General features: G+C 46.0%; 2 protein-coding genes across 3 annotated transcripts in view; both read right to left on the bottom strand.

Annotated features, from left to right (window-relative positions):
* Nucleotides 1–5,626, bottom strand: part of Spata24 (spermatogenesis associated 24) — an 8,832-nt gene extending 3,206 nt beyond the window's left edge. The window contains exons 1-4 of one of the 2 annotated variants that reach the window (XM_013020324.1): nt 5,451–5,626; nt 2,784–2,849; nt 2,440–2,570; nt 2,279–2,349 (exon numbers count right to left, since the gene is read on the bottom strand). In XM_013020324.1, the coding sequence (XP_012875778.1) occupies nt 2,279–2,349; nt 2,440–2,570; nt 2,784–2,849; nt 5,451–5,567 (385 nt within the window). In that variant the 5' untranslated portion in view covers nt 5,568–5,626. The remainder of the gene's footprint in view (nt 1–2,278; nt 2,350–2,439; nt 2,571–2,783; nt 2,850–5,450) is intronic. The other variant, XM_013020323.1, reaches the window with a different exon arrangement.
* A 7,059-nt stretch (nt 5,627–12,685) lies between these two features.
* Nucleotides 12,686–20,292, bottom strand: part of Dnajc18 (DnaJ (Hsp40) homolog, subfamily C, member 18) — a 26,852-nt gene continuing 19,245 nt past the window's right edge. The window contains exons 7-8 of the mRNA XM_013020308.1: nt 19,083–19,255; nt 12,686–12,906 (exon numbers count right to left, since the gene is read on the bottom strand). Of these exons, the coding sequence (XP_012875762.1) occupies nt 12,782–12,906; nt 19,083–19,255 (298 nt within the window). The 3' untranslated portion in view covers nt 12,686–12,781. The remainder of the gene's footprint in view (nt 12,907–19,082; nt 19,256–20,292) is intronic.

Genomic DNA, 20,292 nt, shown 5'->3' with positions numbered 1-20,292 from the left:
GTGGCTCAGTGGTAGAGCGCTTGCCTTGCATGCATGAGGCCCTGGGTTCCATTCCTCAGCACCACATAAGCAAAAAGAAAAAAGCCGGAAGTGGCGTTGTATTTCAAGTGGTAGAGCGCTAGCCTTGAGCTGAAGAGCTGAGGGACAGTGCCCAGACCCAGAGTTCAGGCCCCATGACCGGACCCAAAAAAACAAAAAACAAAAAATAAGGGATAGGGCTGGGAAGGTGGCTCAGTGGTAGAGCGCTTGCCTTGCATGCATGAGGTCCTGGGTTCAATTCCTCTGCACATAAGCAGGAAAAAAAAAGCCGGAAGTGGCGCTGTGGTTCAAGAGGTAGAGCGCTAGCCTTGAGCTGAAGAGCTGAGGGACAGTGCCCAGGCCCAGAGTTCAGGCCCACGACCAGACCCAAAAAAACAAAACAAAACAAAAAAAACCCCTAAGGGACAGCCAGGTGCTGGTGGTTCAGGCCTGTAATCCTAGCTACTAAGAAGACTGAGATCTGAGAATTACAGTTCAAAGCCAGACTGGGAAGGAAAGTCCATGAGCCTCTTATCTCCAGTTAACTACCAGAAAACCGGAAGTGGCTCAAGTGGTAGACCACTAGCCTTGAGCTGAAGAGCTGAGGGACAGTTCCCAGGCCCAGAGTTCAAGCCCCATGACTGACAAAAACAAAAAACAAAACAAAAACTAAGGGACAGTTGGGTAGGCCAAACTACTAAGGGACAGCACCAATGTCCTGAATTCAAGCACCAATACTGCCCCCCCCCCAAAAAAACAAACAAACAATCCAGCAGACTGGCTCAAGTAAGGGCTTGTGGCCCACTGGAATGATTCAGGACATGCAGGGGAGAGGCAGTAAGAGACACTGTTCCCATGATACACATACATGGAAGAAATCTTAGTTGAAAGGAATGCCCTAAAGGAAAAGTATCTACCTACCCTACGTTTTACTGGGGAAAGAAAAGGAGATACCTATGGAGAAGTAAAGGAATCTAGTGTGTGTGTGTGTGTGTGTGTGTGTGTGTGTGAGTGTGTGTGTGTGTGTGTGTGTGTGTCCTGGGACTTAAACTCAGGGGGCTCGGGCCTTCATTGTCATTGAGCTTTTTTACTCAAGACTAGAACTCTACCACTTGAGCCATAGCTCCACTTCCCACTTTTTTGCTAGTTAATTGGACCTAAGAATCTCACAGATTTTCCTGCCCATCCTGCTTTAAACAGCAATCCTTAGATCTCAGCCTTCTGAGTAGCTAGGATTACAGGTATGAGCCAATGGTGTCCAGGCATAAGTGTGGAGATAATCTTATTTGTTGGGATTCAGGAAGTCCTGGTGGGAGCCAGGGTGATATCTGTCAGCCTACCTAGCTAGACCAAAGACATCAGCCTGCCAGCATTTTCCAGTGAGATGGCTCACCAGGAGACCAAGGGCTGGAGTGGTAGATGAGGGCTGGCCAGGGCTCCAAAGGGAGCCCTACTAGGAGGGGTCTCAACCCTCTTTTTGATTTGGACTGCTCTCTGGCCTACTTGAAATCTGCTACAGTGATTGAAGCAGATGTGATGAATGGATTTTTGTATCTACTACTACTTAAATAAAGGGTTTCCTAGGTCTGGGGACACTGAGGGGTTGACTATAAAAAGTACCCCTCAACTAACAGCACCAACAGAGTCAGCAAGTGGCCAAGGCATGTGTACTGAGCGGAGCTGAAAACTGGTGGCCCAAACATATTTTACTTGGGCCATATAATACTACATTTTAAATGTTTAAATTAATGCTAATGAGTTAGAAAAGTCTCCATTAAATTTGGCTGCTAGATTTTTTTTTTTTTAAATTTAGCAATCCTGAGCCCTCATTCCCACAGAGGAGGGGTAAGACCTTGCCAGGGAGATGGCTTTCATGTTGCTGAGACTAATGTCAGCTTTCCAACAAAATGCTTACCCTGTTGTTCTTGCAGCAGGGTTAAGAGTAAAATGTGCTACTTCTAATGCATATCAAAAGTGGGAAATAAAAGTTGGACTAAGAAGGTTGCATGTTTCAAGAAAAATGGGAGCAAACCCGTTTCTTTATGGCCGTGAAGAATATTGTACACCGACTGCTTTCCTCATTTTCGTGGCCTGCCTGGTCCCTGAAGGCCTTTTCGAAGGTGTGCCCCTCCTGGGCTTGCCTGTATCCTCAGCCGGGGATAGAAGGTGGGGTGAAACCCTGCTTTTGGCAAAGGCCCTGGGCTGTTAGGGAAAAGCCCGTGTAAGTTAGCATGGGGGGCAGAGCGGGCTTCCCGCCTACCATTGCATTTGGTGATGAGCTGGTCCTTTTTGCTGGACTCCTGCAGGACTTTGCTCTTGACAGTGGAGAGCCTGGGTGGAAAGGATAGGATCAGAGAGTGGGTAGGCCTGCAGGCAGATTAAGACCCCTGACCTCCATGCTCACTCCTGAGGCCAACTTACGCCTTTTCAAAGGCCAGCTTCTCTTTCTCCAGCTGCTTAGACAGAACTTCCACCTCTCCGAGGGCAAATTGCAGCTTCTCCTCTTCTTTGGCCAGGAGGACCTTGGTCTTGGCATGGGCAGCTTTCTCTTCCTGAAGGAACAGTAAGCAGTCACCTCATTACCTCAAGCCACCTTGGGCATCCTAGGTTCCCTTAACTAGCCTTTTTCTCAGAAGAGCATGTAAAAACCAGGAATGGTTTTTACAGGAATGGTTTTTGCAGGAATGGAAGTTCCCAAAGGCCAATACTCAATGACTCTGTCCAACTACAGGGATCAGGAAATAGAGATTAGAAGCATTACTTACCACCAGTTTCTTCTCCACTTCCTGGAACTCTTCTTTACTGACAAAATTTTCATCCTGGAGTACCATCTGCAACAAAATTTGGATCAGCAAGGACTTGGGGTCAGGGTAAGAAGGGTGCCCTCTAGGGACCAGGACAAAGAATGGATAATGAGGTAAACCCAGGGGATCTAAGATTTAACAGGGAGAATTCAGTTCCACAGATTCACTGAGGCCCACGTTTCTCTTTCATTGCAGTAGAAACTAGGCTAGTGGAGGAGACTGCGCAGCCAGACTGAACAGCGTGGGTTGTGGTGCCCAAGGAGTACTTGGCCCAGCCCGAGGAGAGGTCAAAATTACTTTTGAAACCAGAAGTGGTGCTGTAGCTCTAGTGGTAAAGTGCTAGCCTTGAGCATGAATTGGTTCATGGACAGTGTCCAGCCCTGAGTTCAAGCCCATAGCCAACAACAACAACAACAAAAAAGTGCTTAAGAAAAAAAAAGGGAGGTCTGGCCAGGTGCCAGTGGCTCACGCCTGTAATCCTAACTATTGAGGAGGCTGAGATCTGAGTATTACGGTCAAAGCCAGCCCAGGCAGGAAGGTCCATAAACCTCCCCGCCCCTGCCCCCGCCCCCTCTCTTTTCTTTTTGATTGGTCATGAGGCATGCTTTGGAACTGGGCGTTGTCCCTGAGCTGTTCAGCTCAAGGCTAGCGTTCTACCACTTGAGCCACAGCACCACTACAGGTTTTCTGGTGGTTTATTGGAGATAAGAGTGTCATGGACTTTCCTGCCTGAGCTGGCTTTGAACTATGATCCTCAGATCTCAGCCTCCTGAGTAGCTAGGATTACAGGTATGAGCCACAGGCGCCTGGCTGGAGTTCATTTTGATAAATATTATATAATCAGAGGAACAGAGGCATTGTCCCTTTGTTAAAATTATTTTTTGTGGGCTGTGGGGCTGAACTCTGGGCCTGGGTGCTGTCCCTCAGCTCTTCAGCTCAAGGGTAGTGCTCTACCATTTAAGTCACAGTGCCACTTCTGGTTTGCTGGTGGTTTATTGGAGATCAGTGTTTCATGGACTTTCCTTCCGTGTCTGGCTTTGAACCACAATCCTCAGATCTCAGCTTCCTGAGGCGTCCAACTAAAATTGCTTTTAAAGATGGTAAAGTTAATCCTGAAATCTGCTAAATAGTATGTGCCAGAAAAGGGGTTAGGGGAGGATTCCAGATGGTGGGAACATACATGCCAAGGCCAACTACCAAAATAAACACATCTGGATACCTTCCAGTAACTGGAGCTAATTCAGGGCCTACAGCTGCACATATTTGGTTGAAAACAGGGTATTAGAGTAGTCAACAGTGTCTTTTCTTCCTACCAATAAAACTTCCCAGGTTTTGCCGGGCGCTGGTGGCTCACACCTGTAATCCTAGCTACTCAGGAGGCTGAGATCTGAGGATCGAGGTTCAAAGCCAGCCCGGGCAGGAGAGACCGTGAGACTCCTATCTCCAATAAACCACCAAAAAACTGGAAGTGGCGCTGTAGCTCAAGTGGTAGAGCGCTCGCCTTGAGCTGAAGAGCTGAGGGACAGCGCCCAGGCCCAGAGTTCAAGCCCCGTGACCGACAAAAAAACAAACAAACAAACAAAAAAACTTCCCAGGTTTAAGAATTAGAGTCAAAAACAGATGTGAAGCCAGTTTTGCTTTTGGGGGTCCGGTCCTGGGGTCTGAACTCTGGACCTGGGCGCTGTCCCTCAGCTCTTCAGCTCAAGACTAGCGCTCTATCTCTTGAGCCACAGTGCCACTTCCAGCTTTTTTTTTTCTTTTTGCTTATGTGGTGCTGAGGAATCGAACCCAGGGCCTCAGGCATGCAAGGCAAGCGCTCTACCACTGAGCCACCTTCCCAGCCCCCCCTTTTTTTGGGGGGGGTCCGGTCGTGGGGCCTGAACCCTGGGCCTGGACGCTGTCCCTCAGCTCTTCAGCTCAAGGCTAGCGCTCTACCTCTTGAGCCACAGCGCCACTTCCGGCTTTTTTCTTTTTGCTTATGTGGTGCTGGGGAATCGAACCCAGGGCCTCATGCATGCAAGGCAAGCGCTCTACTACTGAGCCACCTTCCCAGCCCCCAGCTTTGCTTTTGAAATGGAACAGACACCCCAATATTGTTACCAAAACAGAAAAATAAAACCACGTACTCCAGAGGGCAGCTCTGGAGATGACTTGTGGCTCCAATGCTTTGCTGGAGTTTGGAAAAGCAAACTGACATGGCAGAAGGTTCTTAAATCAACATGGTCTAAATCTGTGCTAAATTTGTGCCTACTGAGCTCAACACGGCACTGCATTTGTCACTAGCGAGGGGTACCTACAATGCTTCTCTGCACGTGAGGGCTCAGGAACTCGGGGAAGTCATTTCCACTAACAATGGACACACAGGCTCAATGGATATCTACTAGGTCTCGCAGCTACTAGGCAGAGTACAGAAAAGTCGCTTGAGTGACATAAAATAACCTAGAAAATATTCAGGAAGACACCACCCTCTTCCTCTTGGCTCCACCTATCCCAAGCCAGGGCCCAACGGAGCTCCACCTCTCGGCCAAGGATTCTAGCTACACCCCTTGCTCCGAGACAGGGTCGGGCTTCGCCCCACCAGCGAGGGGTTCAGCTCGGCCTCTCCCCTTAGTTTTCCTAACTGCGTACCACATTCCTCAGCTGGTGAATCAGCTCCTCCTGAGACTCAATCACGTCTCGCAGTTGATCGAAGGCGAGACACACAGATCCGGACCCCCCCGGCGACCACCCGAGGGGCGTCGTCATCTTTCGCCCCCGCCAGCTCGTTGGAAATGGCTACCGCTGCTGGCCCTGCCGCTGTCGCCCACCAATGAGAATGCGACGCCACAAACCACCGTGGCAACCGGAGGCGGGGACTTCCTCTGTTATCAGGAGTCGGGCCGGCCTCTTAAAGGGAGCCCCGGCGGGGGGGGAGAGGGGGTTAGGGAGGGCGTGGCTCAATCAGGCGCTTGCGTAGTAAGCGGGTTAGAGCGCTGCATCACAAAACAAAACAACAACAAAAAGGAGCGGCCGAGGCCTAGCCCCAGGGGAGCTTGGTCGCTAACCCTCCCGGAGAATTTGAGTCTAGGGAATCTGTCCCTCTCTTGACCCTTCTGTTTTTCACACAGTCCTGAGGAACTGGAAAGGTCCTACTCACTTTTCAGTGTCAAGGAGTGTGAGCAGGCCATACTCAGACACTGCTCAGGGCCTGGTAACTTGGGCACACCTACATATTTAGCTTCACATGTCTCTTTCCTCTATCCTAATGCCCAAAGTTTTCTCGTAGTATGAGATTCCAGGCTCCTCAAATTTAGGAAGCTTAAGTCTAACCCGACAAAGATAGAAAAGGAGAATTCTGTTAGGTTTAAAAAGAAGGGGGTAGACGGGAGCCCACCGGGGAGAAGAAGAAAAAGTCCAGAGAGTAGACAAAGCAGCAGCTCAACACCAGCACAGGTTTATTAGGAAGAAATCTGCAAGGGGGAACCTTTAGGCAAAGCTAGAGATTCACTCCTTGCTTACAGTCCGGGTCTGACTAGAACAGGCTAGCCGAGGTGGGTTGAGAGTAACTGACAGTGGGATAAATAGTGGGAAATAATGTCACAATTGGAGGCAGGGGAGGTCCCTGAGTCAAGTCTAAGCTGGGGGTTAATATTGGTCCTGTGCCTTCTGAGTAAATTTATCTGTTTTGGGAAAGGAAGGAAAGGAAAGTGTTAGTGAATCAAGGCACTGTTCCAGGGCCTCAAGCACTCTACCTCTGAGCCTCAGCCTTTGGTGTATTGAGACACAGACTCACTGTATAGTCTGAGCTGGCCTGAAATTATGAGCCTCCTGCTCATTCTCCTGAGTTCTGGGATTTTAGGTATTTGTCACTGTATTTTTTTTTTTAAACTTTAGATTACAATTTAACATGTACATTTATATTTCAGTGGTTTTTGTTGTTTTGCCTGTCATGGGGCTTGAATTCTGGGGCTGGGCACTGTCTCTGAGCTAAAGGCTAGTGCTCTACTGGGTTTCTGGTGGGTAATTGGAAATAAGAGTCTCATGGACTTTCCTGCCCAGGTTGGCTCTGAACCGTAATCCTCAGATCTCAGCCTCCTTAGTAGCTAGGATTACAGGTGTGAGCCACCAGTGCCTGGCTTCAGTGGATTTTTTTTTGTGTTTTTTTTTTTTTTGTGTGTGTGTTTTAGTGTGTGTGTCTGGGTACCAATACTGGGGCTTGAGCTCAGGGCCTTGGTGCTGTCTCTCAGCTTTTTCATCCAACACTGGTACACTACTTCTTAAGCCAAAGCTTCTTGGTGGTTAGAGGGAAGAGTCTCATGGACTTTTCTGCTCTAGCTGCTTTCAACCTAGATCCTCAGATCCCAGCCCAGAATTAGAATTGCTACAGGCATCTGGCAGAGAGAGGGAGAGCAAGAACGAGCGACAGAGAGTGAGAGAGAGAGAGTGTGTGTTTTGATTCTGGTGCTTGAACTCAGGCAGGGCCTGGTTACTGTTTCTGAGCATTTTTGATAAAGACTAGCACTCTACCACTTGAACCACACCTCTACTTCTAACATTTTTGGTGGTTAATTGAAGGTCAAAGTGTCATGGACTTTCTTGCCCCAAGCTGGCTTCAAACCATGCTCCTCAGATCTTAGCTAGAGATAGAATGATAAATGTGAGCCAGCAGTGCCCAACCCCAGCAGTGTTTTGTGCCACTACTGGGGCTTGAACTCAAGAGTTCTTGCTTGGTTTTGCTCACAGCTATTACTCTCCCACTTGAGCCATACCTCCAGTCCAACTTTTTTTGTTGGTTAATTGGAAATAGCATCTCTAAGATTCTTCTGCCCAGGTTGGTAACTTTCAGATCTTAGCCTCCCAAATAGAGGGTGGGATTAAAGCTAGGATGACAGGGGTGGGTAAGCCACTGATATCTGGCTTAATAGCCATATTTGGCTAGTGGCTACTGTGTTGGCCAGGGTGGGCCTAAAGGCTGCTGTGTTGCTGCTGCACTAGCACAGAACTCTCTGAGAACTTTGTCTGCCAATGTGTCCACCTATGGTCACCTTGGACTAAGCTGCACATTCCACTCGAGTGTTCCCCATGAACTGTGTTCTCTTCCCTCCCTCTAATCTTTCTTGTGGTGTTGCTTGGTGTTACTTGCCAATGTTTACCTCCACCAGCTGGAATGAGTGGTAGATGTATTTGGGATGCCACTTTAGAACACAGCCAGTTCCCTGGGGTGGGTTGGGAGGTTATAAGGAATGAGACCCTTACACTCCAAGTTCAAACTTGCATGGACATGACAGACCATAACACACATCTACACATGTCAGCAAGCATTCTGGGCTTCTAGCCAACAAGGGCTCAATGAGGCTTAGCATGACATGATATCACAAGAAGCTCTATGAGTCTTCTCTGGGAAAAGCTGCCTTTTACACAGGCTTGCCATCCTGCTTGATGGTTTGGCTATTTCTTTCTGCCCAACAAAATACCCTACTTTTTTTGGGGGGGGGTCTGGTCGTGGGGCCTGAACTCTGGGTCTGGGCGCTATACCTCAGCTCTTCAGCTCAAGGCTAGTGCTCTACCACTTGAGCCACAGCGCCACTTCTGGATTTTTTCTTTTTGCTTATGTGGTGCTGAGGAATTGAACCCAGGGCCTCAGGCATGCAAGGCAAGTGCTCTACCACTGAGCCGCGCCACTTCTGGCTTTTTTCTTTTTGCTTATGTGGTGCTGAGGAATTGAACCCAGGGCCTCAGGCATGCAAGGCAAGTGCTCTACCACTGAGCCACCTTCCCAGCCCCCTAAAAGTGTTTTTGATTGTTGTTGTTTGTCGGTTGTGGCACTTGACTCTGGGCCTGGGCACTGTCACTGAGCTCTTCAGCTCAAGGCAAGTGCTCTACCACTTGAGCCACAGTGCTACTTCCAGTTTTCTGGTGGTTAATTGGAGATTAGAGTCTCGTGGACTTTTCTTCATGGGCTGGCTTTGAACCATGATCCTAAGATCTTAGCTATGATTACAGGCATGAGCCACTGGTGCCCTGCTTAAATGTATTATTATTACTACTACTACTATTATTATTGTGCTGACCTGCAGCTTGAATTCAGGGCCTGGGTACTATCCCTGTTTTTTTTTTTTTTTTTGCTCAAGGCCAACACTCTACCACTTGGAGCTACACTTCCACTTCTGGTAAAAGAATCAAGATATAAAGCCATTCTTTTTATATAAAAATCATTTAATGTTTTTTTTCCCATTAAAATACACTCAATCTAGATGCAATGAATCAGGTGACCAGATTTTCAGAATTCTTACTCCACCAGGATCTGATTTCACCTGTGTCATCCCAGAAGCTGGTCACAGAACATCCATGTCTTTAGTATTGTGATGCAGATGATAAAATCACTACCTAACATATGTGCCTATGGTTATTTGGTGGCCATCGCACAAGCTATCAACAGTGCAAGCTCAAAAAAATAAAGATGTATAGTAACTTGGCCCTTTCCAAAAATAAATATATTAGGACATTAAGCTTACATCTTAAATGAGTACAAAATAAATAGAAATGAAGTGCTAAGCTCCTGTGAGGAGCAGCGCATGCAGAGACAATGAACTTGACTGTGTGGCCGCTGGCATCCCAGAGTGCCTCCTCATTGCCACTCCTGAGGAGTGTGAGGATGCAAATGGCAACAGCACACAGCTCAGCCCTGCTGCTGGTCCCATGTTCAGTTGGGGCTTGGGAGTTCACTGCCATTTCTAACCGTTTCCAACAGGAAGCATGCCATGTTCTTTTCTTCCATGTCACTCCTCTCAAGCTGTGTGTCCCTGAACCGATCAAGGAAACTTAGTTTTTCCAGTTTGAGTAGATAAATCCTAGGACTGCTAATTTGTGGACATGGATTGCTTAAGCAGCATGGTTCTTTGTTATGAGGATTTTCATCCTCTCCCTCTTTGCTGTGGAGAGCACTTTCATTTGAATGAGAGCTTCAGTTTAGTTCCTGTGTGAGCCTCAAGTTCTATTTCTTCGCCCCACTCCCTTCACACTTCTCCAATCTTCAGCAGCACTGCAAAAAACAGTATTCAAGCTGCCTGTCATGTTCTGACAGCAAGAACAGGCTTATCTAAAGACTTTATACGGTCAGGGTCAGGAAGTCTTCCAAAGGATGCAGACAAGAGGAAAAAGCACCATGCACACAACCATCTAAAATACAACCATGGAAATTAAGAGTTTAACAATATTCTGGATAGTACCAAATAGATTAAACTGTTCTTGAAACAAAAAACATGTAATTCCCTTGAGAAAAAAAGCCAGATCTGAGTGTTATGGCCTATTAGTAATAAATAGGACCACCAATGTCATAAAAAGAATCGATGTGACATTTAATGTCGTTAGTATTGCCTCTAATTAGTATTATCACAGATAATTGATTGCTACCATGAAATTCATAAAACATGACTATTCTATTCATGGGCATCTAGAGGAGGGTCTTTTACTCTGTCAAATCAGTTTCATTGTGGCCCATTACGTAGCAGTGGTTGAGGCTGGAGAGAGAACTTGGTATTTGTCTCTACCAGCCATCAAAGCCTCCTTTCTTTATCCATGTCCTAACTTGATGCAACATGGATGATCCGAAGGGAGAAAGTACTTTGGAGCTCAACTGTGCTGTAGACTTTCCTTCCAACAGGAACTTTTCTTTCAAAACAAAGAAGGAATAGAAAGAAGAGTGTAAACTACAGTCACCTAGTGGTCCTTTCAATTCAGGGACTTATGGAGAGCTTAATCCTAGTGGCTCACCTCCCCAGTAAGTCCTGGAACTTCAGAGCCCAGGCAATGCCTGCCTTGTTACTAGTGGGAAAGGCTGACTTTTTGCCTTCTAGGGACCTCAATGTATGTTGGGAGGTCCTAGTTATCTTGCATTTTATGTCTTTTTTTTTCTTTTCTTTTTTTTTTTTTTCCAGGGATGAGGACCGAACTCAGGGCCTTGCGTGTGCCGGGTGGGCGCCCTTCCGCTGGGCTAAACCCCCAGCCCCGTTATCTTGCATTTTAAAGACCAGAAGGGAGGTCATCCTGGATATGGGAAGGATAGATGCAGGGGCAGGAAGGTTTGGAGGGCAGAGGTATCCTGGGGCAAGATTCTGCCTGGCCAATCTGGCTAGAGTCCACCTGAAAAATAAGGACAATCTCTCATATTTTCACAGGTTAGCCATTATCCTCTCCAGGCCAGTGCTCTCTCATAAAAAGAGATTAATAATCTACAGAACTGTGTGGAAGCTTAAGTAAAAACACAAGAGATCCTTGATGTAATTTATAGTAGGCACTCAATAAAAGTTGAATAAATTGCTAGGAACCGGTAGATTACACCTGCAATCCTAGCTACTCAGGAGGCTGAGATCTTCGGATAATGGTTTGAAGCCAGCCTAGGCAGGAAAGTCTGTGAGACTTTCATCTCCAATTAACCACCAAAGAAAAGCCAGAAGTTGCTGGGTGCTGGTGGCTCACGCCTTTAATCCTAGCTACTCAGGAGACTGAGAACTGAGGATCGTGGTTCAAGGCCAGCCCCATCAGGAAATTCCCTGAGACTCTTATCTCCAATAAACCTCTCAGAAAACCGGAAGTGGCACTGTGGCTCAAGTGGTAGAGTGCTAGCCTTGAGCTGAAGAGCTGAGAGACAGTGCCCATGCCAGAGTTCAAGGCCCACAACCCACAGAAAGAAAAAGAAAAAAGAAAAGCCCGAAGTGGAGCTGTGACTCAAGTGGTAGAACACTAACCTTGAACAAAAACAAACAAAAAGCCCCAGGAACCTGGGCACTGGTAGCTCACATCTGTAACTCTAAGAACCTATAAGGCTGAGATCTGAGGATGGAGGTTCAAAGCCAGCCCAGGTAGGAAAATCTGCGAGACTCTTATCTCCAATTAACTACCAAAAACCTGGAAGGGGCACTGTGGTTCAAAGTGGTAGAGTGGTAGCCTTGAGCATAAAAGCTCAAGGATAGTACCCAGGCCCTGAATTCAAGCTTGAAGACCTACAAAAACCCACCACCACCACCACCACCACCAACAAAACCCAGGACCAGCCACACTCAAATAAAAGATGGATAAAAAAATCACCTTACACTACAAACTATGTATAGCACTGGGTTAAACAAAATGACAGCAGAACCCAACACTAACCTCTACCCTTACCCCAAGCCATAGAGGGAGAATCTTCGCCTTCCATCTCTAGGCTTGAGCCATAACCTGATTTTCTGAGTATGACTCCTCTTGGATCTAATGACTGTACCTCTGAGGAATGGAGGAACTCAATTCAGGGGTGATAATACTACACAATTACAATAAAGGGAAATGACACAAAACATTCTCTGGTTCTACGTTGTCTTAGGGATCTACACTAAGAAGCTGAAATGAAGTCTTCCACTTCATCTTCTCCTTGACCCTGCTTCTTGCTGCTGAATTTCCCCTATCTGTTTCACAGCACAACTGATTTTAATTTCTGGATTCTCTGAATGGAGGCTGGGATAACAGAGAGCTATTGGCTTGACAGCTTAAGTTCCCAGGGCTATTTCTCAAGAGAGATAATGAATTTTATGTAGGGAGATGATTCTTGGCAGATGCTATACATAATATGGAACTGCTCTGGCAAAGCCCAGGAATGCCTGGGTATTAAGATCACTGAAGATGGGAGAAAGGAAGAGAATCGTTGATGCGTTCTGGGATGCCCTGAACAATATTCACAAAGGCAGGGTAGGCATGAAGCAGGGAGGCTGAGTGGATGCTTTGCCATTCATATAACTTAAATGAAATGTTTCTGTCCCAGGAGCCACTCCCCAGGAAGGACTCTGTGATGACAAGTCTGGCTCATGCTCAAGCCCCCTCAACCCTGCCCAAAGTTCACAAATAGTAAAATGTTCATTATTTCCTAATTTTGTATTATAAAATGGACTTGGGAACCTAAGAAGTAACGAGTAACAAAACCCCAAACCCTGTGTAGGACCATCATCCTCTCAACCACCTCTGTGGAGGCCAATAAGTTTGGAAAGTTTTTCACAGTTTTCAAGTTTCAGCGACTCTGCTTTCTGTTTCAATCGTTCATCTCTGTATAATCCTGCCAAATTTGTCAACTCCGACTCTGAAAGACAAAAGAGGTAACCAGTTCATCAAGGGGGTTGAGCTCTTTGTCTCATTTCACATTTCTGGAATTTTCGTATCTTTTACTTTAATGCTGCTTCCCCCAGCCCTCCCCAGTTGTGGGGCTTGAACTCAGGGCCTGGGCACTGTCCCTGAGCTATTTTGCTCAGGGCTAGCACTCTATCACTTTGAAACACAACTTCATTTCTGTTTTTTTGAGTGTTAATTGGAGATATGAGTCTCACAGGGACTTTTCTGCTTGGGCTGGCTTTGAACTGCGATCCTCAGATCTCAGCCTCCAGAGAGGCTAGGATTACAGACATGAGCCACTAGCGCCCAGCTTACTTGAATGCTTTTTAATGCAGCATTCACTTTTTTATTCAAGAAATGCACATTAGGTGCTACACCAGATGCTGAGGATTAACAGGCACCTGTGATCCTGCAATCCTACATTATCTGTGCTCTTAGAAAAGCACTGGACTTAGTTCTTATCAATAAATCATTTGGCATCAGACTCAGGAAAATGTGCACGTGTGCAGTAAGAGGAGACTTTTTGCAGCCTTCCTCTCTCTGGTATTCACAAGGCAGTTGGAGAGACTAGAGTCCAATTGCCTATTCCTGTCATCTGAAACAAAGACAGCTGCTTCATTCTTTCCCTAGCGTTGCTGGACCATAATTCACTCCTGACACAGGGCCCACCTCTGGTGGGGTAGTGCCACAGGAGGCCAGGCTGCTGGCAGCTTTCTTCACTCCCCCACCACATACGAAGTCCTCCACTCAAAGGCGAAGGCAGCTGAGTTCTTTTAAAAGTGAAATCATCTGGATCCGGTGTCCTTTGTCTCCTTGACTAAGTGAATTGCATTTTCTGTTCATGGTGGAGAAGGTCATTCTATTTTTTAACTAGAGTGTCATCTCTGCTGTATTTCCTGACTCCACAGTGGTTGGACAACCTCAACTTTTTATTCTTTTACAGAGACATTCTCAGGAAGGACTGCCTGAAAAGTGCCTTCAGAGAGACATGTTGTGAAATAACAGGATGAGCTTAGATGAGCCAGGCAGCTTCCCAGAGCCTCCAGCAAGCAGGCGGCTAAAATGTTTAAAAGACCATACTTGTGAAAACGCTATTTTAATCACTTTCAAATATGCCTATGCGTTTTCAAGCATCGTGCTGACAGATTTTTTTGTTAGTGGAAGGAGACACACCTGTTCGATTAATCAGCAAACTGCCAGGCAACAGGAATTAACATTAGCCAGAAAGAACAATGGGCACTGATTTCTCAATAAGTCTCTTATCCACACAAAACGTGGCTTGGCTTTGAGGGATTTTTTTTTTTTTTTTTTGGTCGGTTGGCCTGGGCACTGTCCCTCAGCTCAAGGCTCAAGGCTCAAGGCTAGTGTTCTAGCACTTGAGCCACAGCACCACTTCTGGATTTTTCTGCTTACGTGGATTTGATTCTTTTTTACACTATTAGGTTCAAAGTGCAGATGAAGGGGCTGGGAAGGTGGCTCAGCAGTAAAGTGCTTGCCTCTCATGCATGAGGCCCTGGGTTCTATTCCTCAGCACCACATAAGCAGAAAAAGCCGGAAGTGGTGCTGTGGTTCAAGTGGTAGAGCGCTAGCCTTGAGCTGAAGAGCTGAGGGACAGCACCCAGGACCAGACTTCAAGCCCCATGACTGGGGGGTGGGAGAGTGGGGAAGGGGGAGTTGGGGGGGGAGAAGTGCAAATAAAGTGCAGGACTCCAGGGTGAAGGGTGGATGTGCACTCTGTGTACAATGTACTGCAGAGCCTGGGCGCTAGCCCAGTAGTGGCTTGGCAAGCAGCAGGTCTCCCAGGCTGCAGAACAATGTGCTTTCACCCATGGCCAGGGTGCCTGTGATGCAGCCATGACCTGCCTTGGCATAGTCATCTTGCAGGTAACAGAACTGCATGAAGGATCATGTGAAGGTCCCTGCTCCTGAGTCCTGTCCAGCACTCAGCACTAAGTCTACTTCTCAAGCTTTTTTGGCATTCGGGAATGCTATTCAAGAGACCTCTATGCCTTTGTTTCCTTAGAGTCACAGTTAACACCAGTGCACAGAGCATAATCTGTAGCTTTGGGGTTTTTTTTTTTCCGTTTTGTTTTTTGTTAAAACAGTTTCCTTAGGCATTTTTGTTTGTTTATTGGCCTTTTCTCAATGTCTCATTCCCTGGAGTCCCATTCTAGAGAATAGTAAAGGCTAGTAATTCTTAATATTTTCTGTCTTGAAGACCTCTACATCAAGTAGATGAAAGACCATTGCACATTATGTGTTTTTCTCAAAATATCACATTGTTTTCCATATCAAAACCTAGTTAGAGACCCATTTCTGAGCAGTGACCTTGTACAAGGTCAGTGTTTCCAAGAACCAGTCCCAAACTTCTCCTCAAACTGCCAGTGACAGCCAAGAATTAACTCAAGACTATGTTGCTTTTGACAAGTTCTACTAATATTCTGTAACTTTCACATAACTAGAAAAAAAAATTGGGAAAAGCCAGGATGAAGAGAACACTTCCTTTTTTTTCTAAACAAAATGTCCCTTTTCCCTAAAGGCCCAGTGTAATAAGATGGACAGTTGTCTTTTTTTTTTGGTTGGTTGTGAGGGCTGAACTCTGGGCCTGGGCGCTATCCCTCAGCTCTTTAGCTCAAGCCTAGCACCCTACCACTCCAGCCACAGCACCACTTCCGGCTTTTTTCTGCTTATGTGGTGCTAAGGAATTGAACCCAGGGCCTCATGCATGCAAGACAAGTACTCTACCACTAAGCCAACTTCCCAGCCCGAGTGTTGAGTCTTAAAGGTAAACTGATTGGCATATTGCCTAAAGAAGCAAGGCCCAGAGTCTCTCCCACAAATACTCAGCCTGAGTGTCCAGAGTGGAACCTGATAGTTAGAAGGTTCTGGTAAACCACAACTACCCCCATAATCCAACCCCATGAGATAAGGCTACCTTCTGGACTACAATTTAAGGCCACATAATGCCTGAACTTCACCAAGACTGAGTCACTTATGATCTGTCAGATACTATGCTAAGAATTATATCCACACCATCATTTGTAATCCACAGGACTGCTCTAGACATTAGTTAATTCTTGCCCTAGTTCAAAGCTTAGCCTTCTACCACTCAGCAACCCTGTGCAAGGGCATGAAAAGACATGCTCCTCAACCAGTCAGGGCCAGGACCTCTGCTCAGCTGTGTGGGCCAGGAGCCTGGTCCTGCCTCACCCAGTGGCATGTAGACCAGTGAAGGAGTAAACTAGGTAATTCATGTCAATATTCATACACACTCACCCAGATTAAGCATTCTAAGGAAAAGCAGAGAAAAGAAGTAAACAAAAGATTGAAAAAGATAATGACTAACTTAGGTAAAAACAGTTTCCATTCAGTATTTTGCCAAGAGTGAACTTTGTTCTTAAGTAGGTTTATTTTTACAAGCTCTAAGAGCTAAATATAACCTTGCTGGCTGTGCTGGCTGCTGGATTCAGAGGGCAGATGCTGCCTGTTCTCAAATGGCACTTGGGTAGTGTGGAAGCTCTGCACAGCCATTGTCAAATCCAGAAATAGATTCTGAAGGGGTGTGTGCTGACAACCCCCCTTAGGAACCAGGGAGCTCACAACACTATGCTTATTCACTGCATTTTTATTTCTACTTGGAGAGCACCTCAGCTCTCAAAGTAAGCCACTATCAGCTGTTTACATAGTTCTATATCTTTTTTTTTTGTTTTTTTTTGGTCCAGTCGTGGGGTCTGAACTCTGGGCCTGGGCGCTGTCCCTCAGCTCTTCAGCTCAAGGCTAGCGCTCTACCACTTGAGCCACAGCGTCACTTCCAGCTTTTTTCTTTTTGCTTATGTGGTGCTGAGGAATCAAACCCAGGGCCTCATGCATGCAAGGCAAGCGCTCTACCACTTAGCCACCTTCCCAGCCCCCATAGATCTATATCTTAAGTCACAAAACATGTGTTGGGGGTGGGGGAAGAACGCGAAATGCAGATTTTCATCCAATTCTAGCAGAAAGCAGTAAGTTCAAAGCTCTCTTAATGCCTACCTAGAACAATGGTAAATATGTAGGATAGGTACTGGTTTTCTCCTTGATTTGGATCCATACATAGTCAGCCTTCTTTCTTTATTTTTTTTGGTTGTAGGGTTTAAACTCAGGGGATGGACACTGTCCCTGAGTTCTTTTGCTCAAGGTTAGTGCTCTACCCCCTTTTTTTGGGTCAATCCTGGGCACTGTCCCTGAGCTTCTTTTGCTCAAAACTAGAACTCTACCACTTGAGCCACAGTGCTACTTCTGGCTTTTTCTGTTTATGTGGTACTAAAGAATCAAACCCGGGGCTTCATGCATGCTAGGCAAGCACTCTACCAATAAGCCATATTCCCAGCCCCCTGGGGTCTACTACTTTGAGCCACAGCTTCACTTTTGGTTTTTAGGTGGCTAATCCAATTAACAACCTTAATTAATTAATCATTTACGGGCTGGCTTTGAACTAAGAACCTCCAATCTGACCCTCCTGAGCCATAAATGACAGGCAATATATTCAGCCTTTAAACCTAAGGCTTTTCTCTTGCTCCTATGTCCTTCGTTCCTTCCTTCCTTCGTCCCTCCCTCCCTCCCTCCTTTCCTCCCTCCCTCCTTTCCTCCCTCCCTCCCTCCCTTCCTTCCTTCCCCCCCTTTTTTTTCTTTCTTTGCCAGTCCTGGGGCTTGGACTAAAGGCCTGGACTCTGTTCCTGAGCCTCTCTGTGCTCAAGGCTAGCACTTGAGCCACAGTGCCATTTCTGCTTTTTCTGTTTAAGTGGTACTAAGGAGTTGAACTCAGGGCTTTATGCATGCTAGGCAAGCACTCTACCACTAAGCCACATTCCCAGCCAACCCCCCACCCTTTTTATTTTTTTTTTTTTAAGACAGGGTTTCACAGCCTAGCTGTCCTCAAACTTGTGAATGATTTGGCTCAAAAAGATAGGCTGGCTCAATCAGATTTCCTTCTGATATAGAAACTGGAAACTGTGATCAAACTAGATGGCACTAAGAACTTTATAAGGAAGCTTGTGATGCACAAAGGGGACAGTGATAAGGTTGAGGACTCTGGGAAAGCAATAAAAGGAGCAACAACTACATGGGCTGTGACTTAGTGGTGGAGTGCTTTGCCCTGCATGCATGAAGCCCTGGGTTCAATTCCTTAGTACCACATAAAAGGAAAAAGCAGGAATGGCAGTGTGGCAAAGCCACTTTCCCAGCCCAGTATGTGTCTGTGTAATTTAAGTGGGATAAAAAGTGAAGCTGCTGGCTGAAAGACAGCGCAACTGCCACTGCCAGCATCCCCTAGCAACAACTGGAGTTGTAAGTCAAGAGGCAGACGTTGTTATTCCTAGTCTTCAGAGAAATCCTACCCAGAGTCACTTTTGTTCTACTCCACAGCTGGTTACAAAAGGGGGGTAAGGGATACCTGACTCAGTATGAGCAACCTCTAAATTGTTGATTTGGCTCAAAAAGATAGGCTGGCTCAATCAGATTTCCTTCTGATGTGGAAACTGGAAACTGTGATCAAACTACTAAATGGCACTAAGAATTTTATAAGGAAGCTTGTGATACAGAAAGGGGACAGTGATAAGGATTGAGGGCTACTGGGAAAGCAATAAAAAGAGCAGCAACTTCGTGGGGTGTGGAAGGGAAAGTATTGCCAGGTTTTGATGGTACACATCTGTAATCCCAGCACTTTGAGAGACTCAGGCAGGAATATCACAAGTTTAATTCCAGTCTGGACTACATAGTAAGAGTCTATCTCTAAAACAAAAAGAAAGAAAGAAAGAAAGAAAGAGGGAAAGAAAGAAGGAAAGAAAAGAATAGGAAAAAAAGGGAAAAGAAACATTTGGGGAGACAAAGGAAGAAAAGAAAGAAGAGAGTATGTCAGAGATAAGACCCAAAGACAGTCAAATAGACAAGGATGATGAATGCTTTCTAGGTTCCTCAGCTCTCCAAATCCTGCTACATGTATTTTGTCAATACACTTCCCCCTTTTGTTTGTAGTATCCTGAATGGGCCTCTGTCCTGTGTCTCTGTTCAGATAAACATATAACCCGGACACAGAGAGAGGATCAGGAAGCTGAAATCACCACATGCTGACAGTCACAGCCATTAGCAAAAGCTGCTTCCATAGCATCTTACTTTGCTGTTTCTCCTTCCAACAACTCGTCTGGATGTAATCGATATAATCTTTCTCTATTGCTTTCTCCAGGTCATGAAGAGAAGCTCCTCTGTAGGCCTTGTCAAAATTTTTATCCACAAAGTAAGGCACCTGCAAGTTCTGAGTTTCTCTAGAAATGGTATAGCCTAGGGTTCTGAAACAAAGAGAGAGGGGCATAGGTGAGCTTGTAACATTAGGCACTCTAACTCTAGCTCAGGCTGTTAGCGATCATGCTCGTAATCACTTCATAGGAGATTCCATTAGCTAATATACCCAACCCTTACGATTCCCTAGCAAAGTGGTAAATAGAAAATCATCATTATTGATGTATTACATGAGCAGGTTCATCCTGCAGATACAACTTCAGCATATATAGTTATTTCCTTCAAGGATTTGTATGTCTTAGCTGACTTTTCATGTGAAGAGAGTGCTGAATGCCGAAAAACAATTTGAGTCTGGGGTGGCACGTGCCTATAATCCAAGTGCTTGGGAAGTAGAGGCAGAGGGATCAGGAATTTAAGGCAAGATCAGATCCTGTCTCAAACAAACAAAAACAAAGCAAAAAGCCCAACCAGGTGCTGGTGGCTCATGCCTGTAATCCTAGCTACTCAGGAGGCTGAGATCTAAGGATCATGGATTGAAGCCATCCTATGTAGAAAAGTCTGTGCGACTCTTATCTCCAATAAACGACTCAGAAAAAGCTGGAAGTACTGTGTGCCAGTGGTTCATCCTATAATCCTAGCTACTCAGGAGGCTGAGATCTGAGTATCACTGTTCAAAACCATCCAGAGCAGGAAAGTCTGTGAGACTCTTATCTCCAATAAACCCACTAGAAAACCAGAAGTGGAGCTGTGGCTCAAGTGGTAGAGTGCTAGCCCTGAGCAAAAGAGTCTCAGGGACAGTGCCTGGGCCCTGAGTTCAAGCCCCAGAACTGGAAAAAAAAAAGAAAAAAAGAAAAAAGAAAAGAAAAAACAACTGAAAGAATGAATTCAAGAGCTAGCTATGGTGGTTCACACATGTAATTCCAGAATTTAGGAGACTAAGGCAGGAGGTTAAGGCGGCCTGGTTATATAGAGAAATCCTATTTCTTTTTTTTTTTTTTTTGTCGGTCATGGGGCTTGAACTCTGGGCCTGGGTGCTGTCCCTCAGCTCTTCAGCTCAAGGCTAGCGCTCTACCACTTGAGCCACAGC

This window comes from Dipodomys ordii, unplaced genomic scaffold, assembly GCF_000151885.1.
Source record: "Dipodomys ordii isolate 6190 unplaced genomic scaffold, Dord_2.0 Scaffold50, whole genome shotgun sequence".
In the NCBI taxonomy this organism is placed as follows: domain Eukaryota; kingdom Metazoa; phylum Chordata; class Mammalia; order Rodentia; family Heteromyidae; genus Dipodomys; species Dipodomys ordii.
This window is presented reverse-complemented; position numbering and strand designations above follow the sequence as displayed.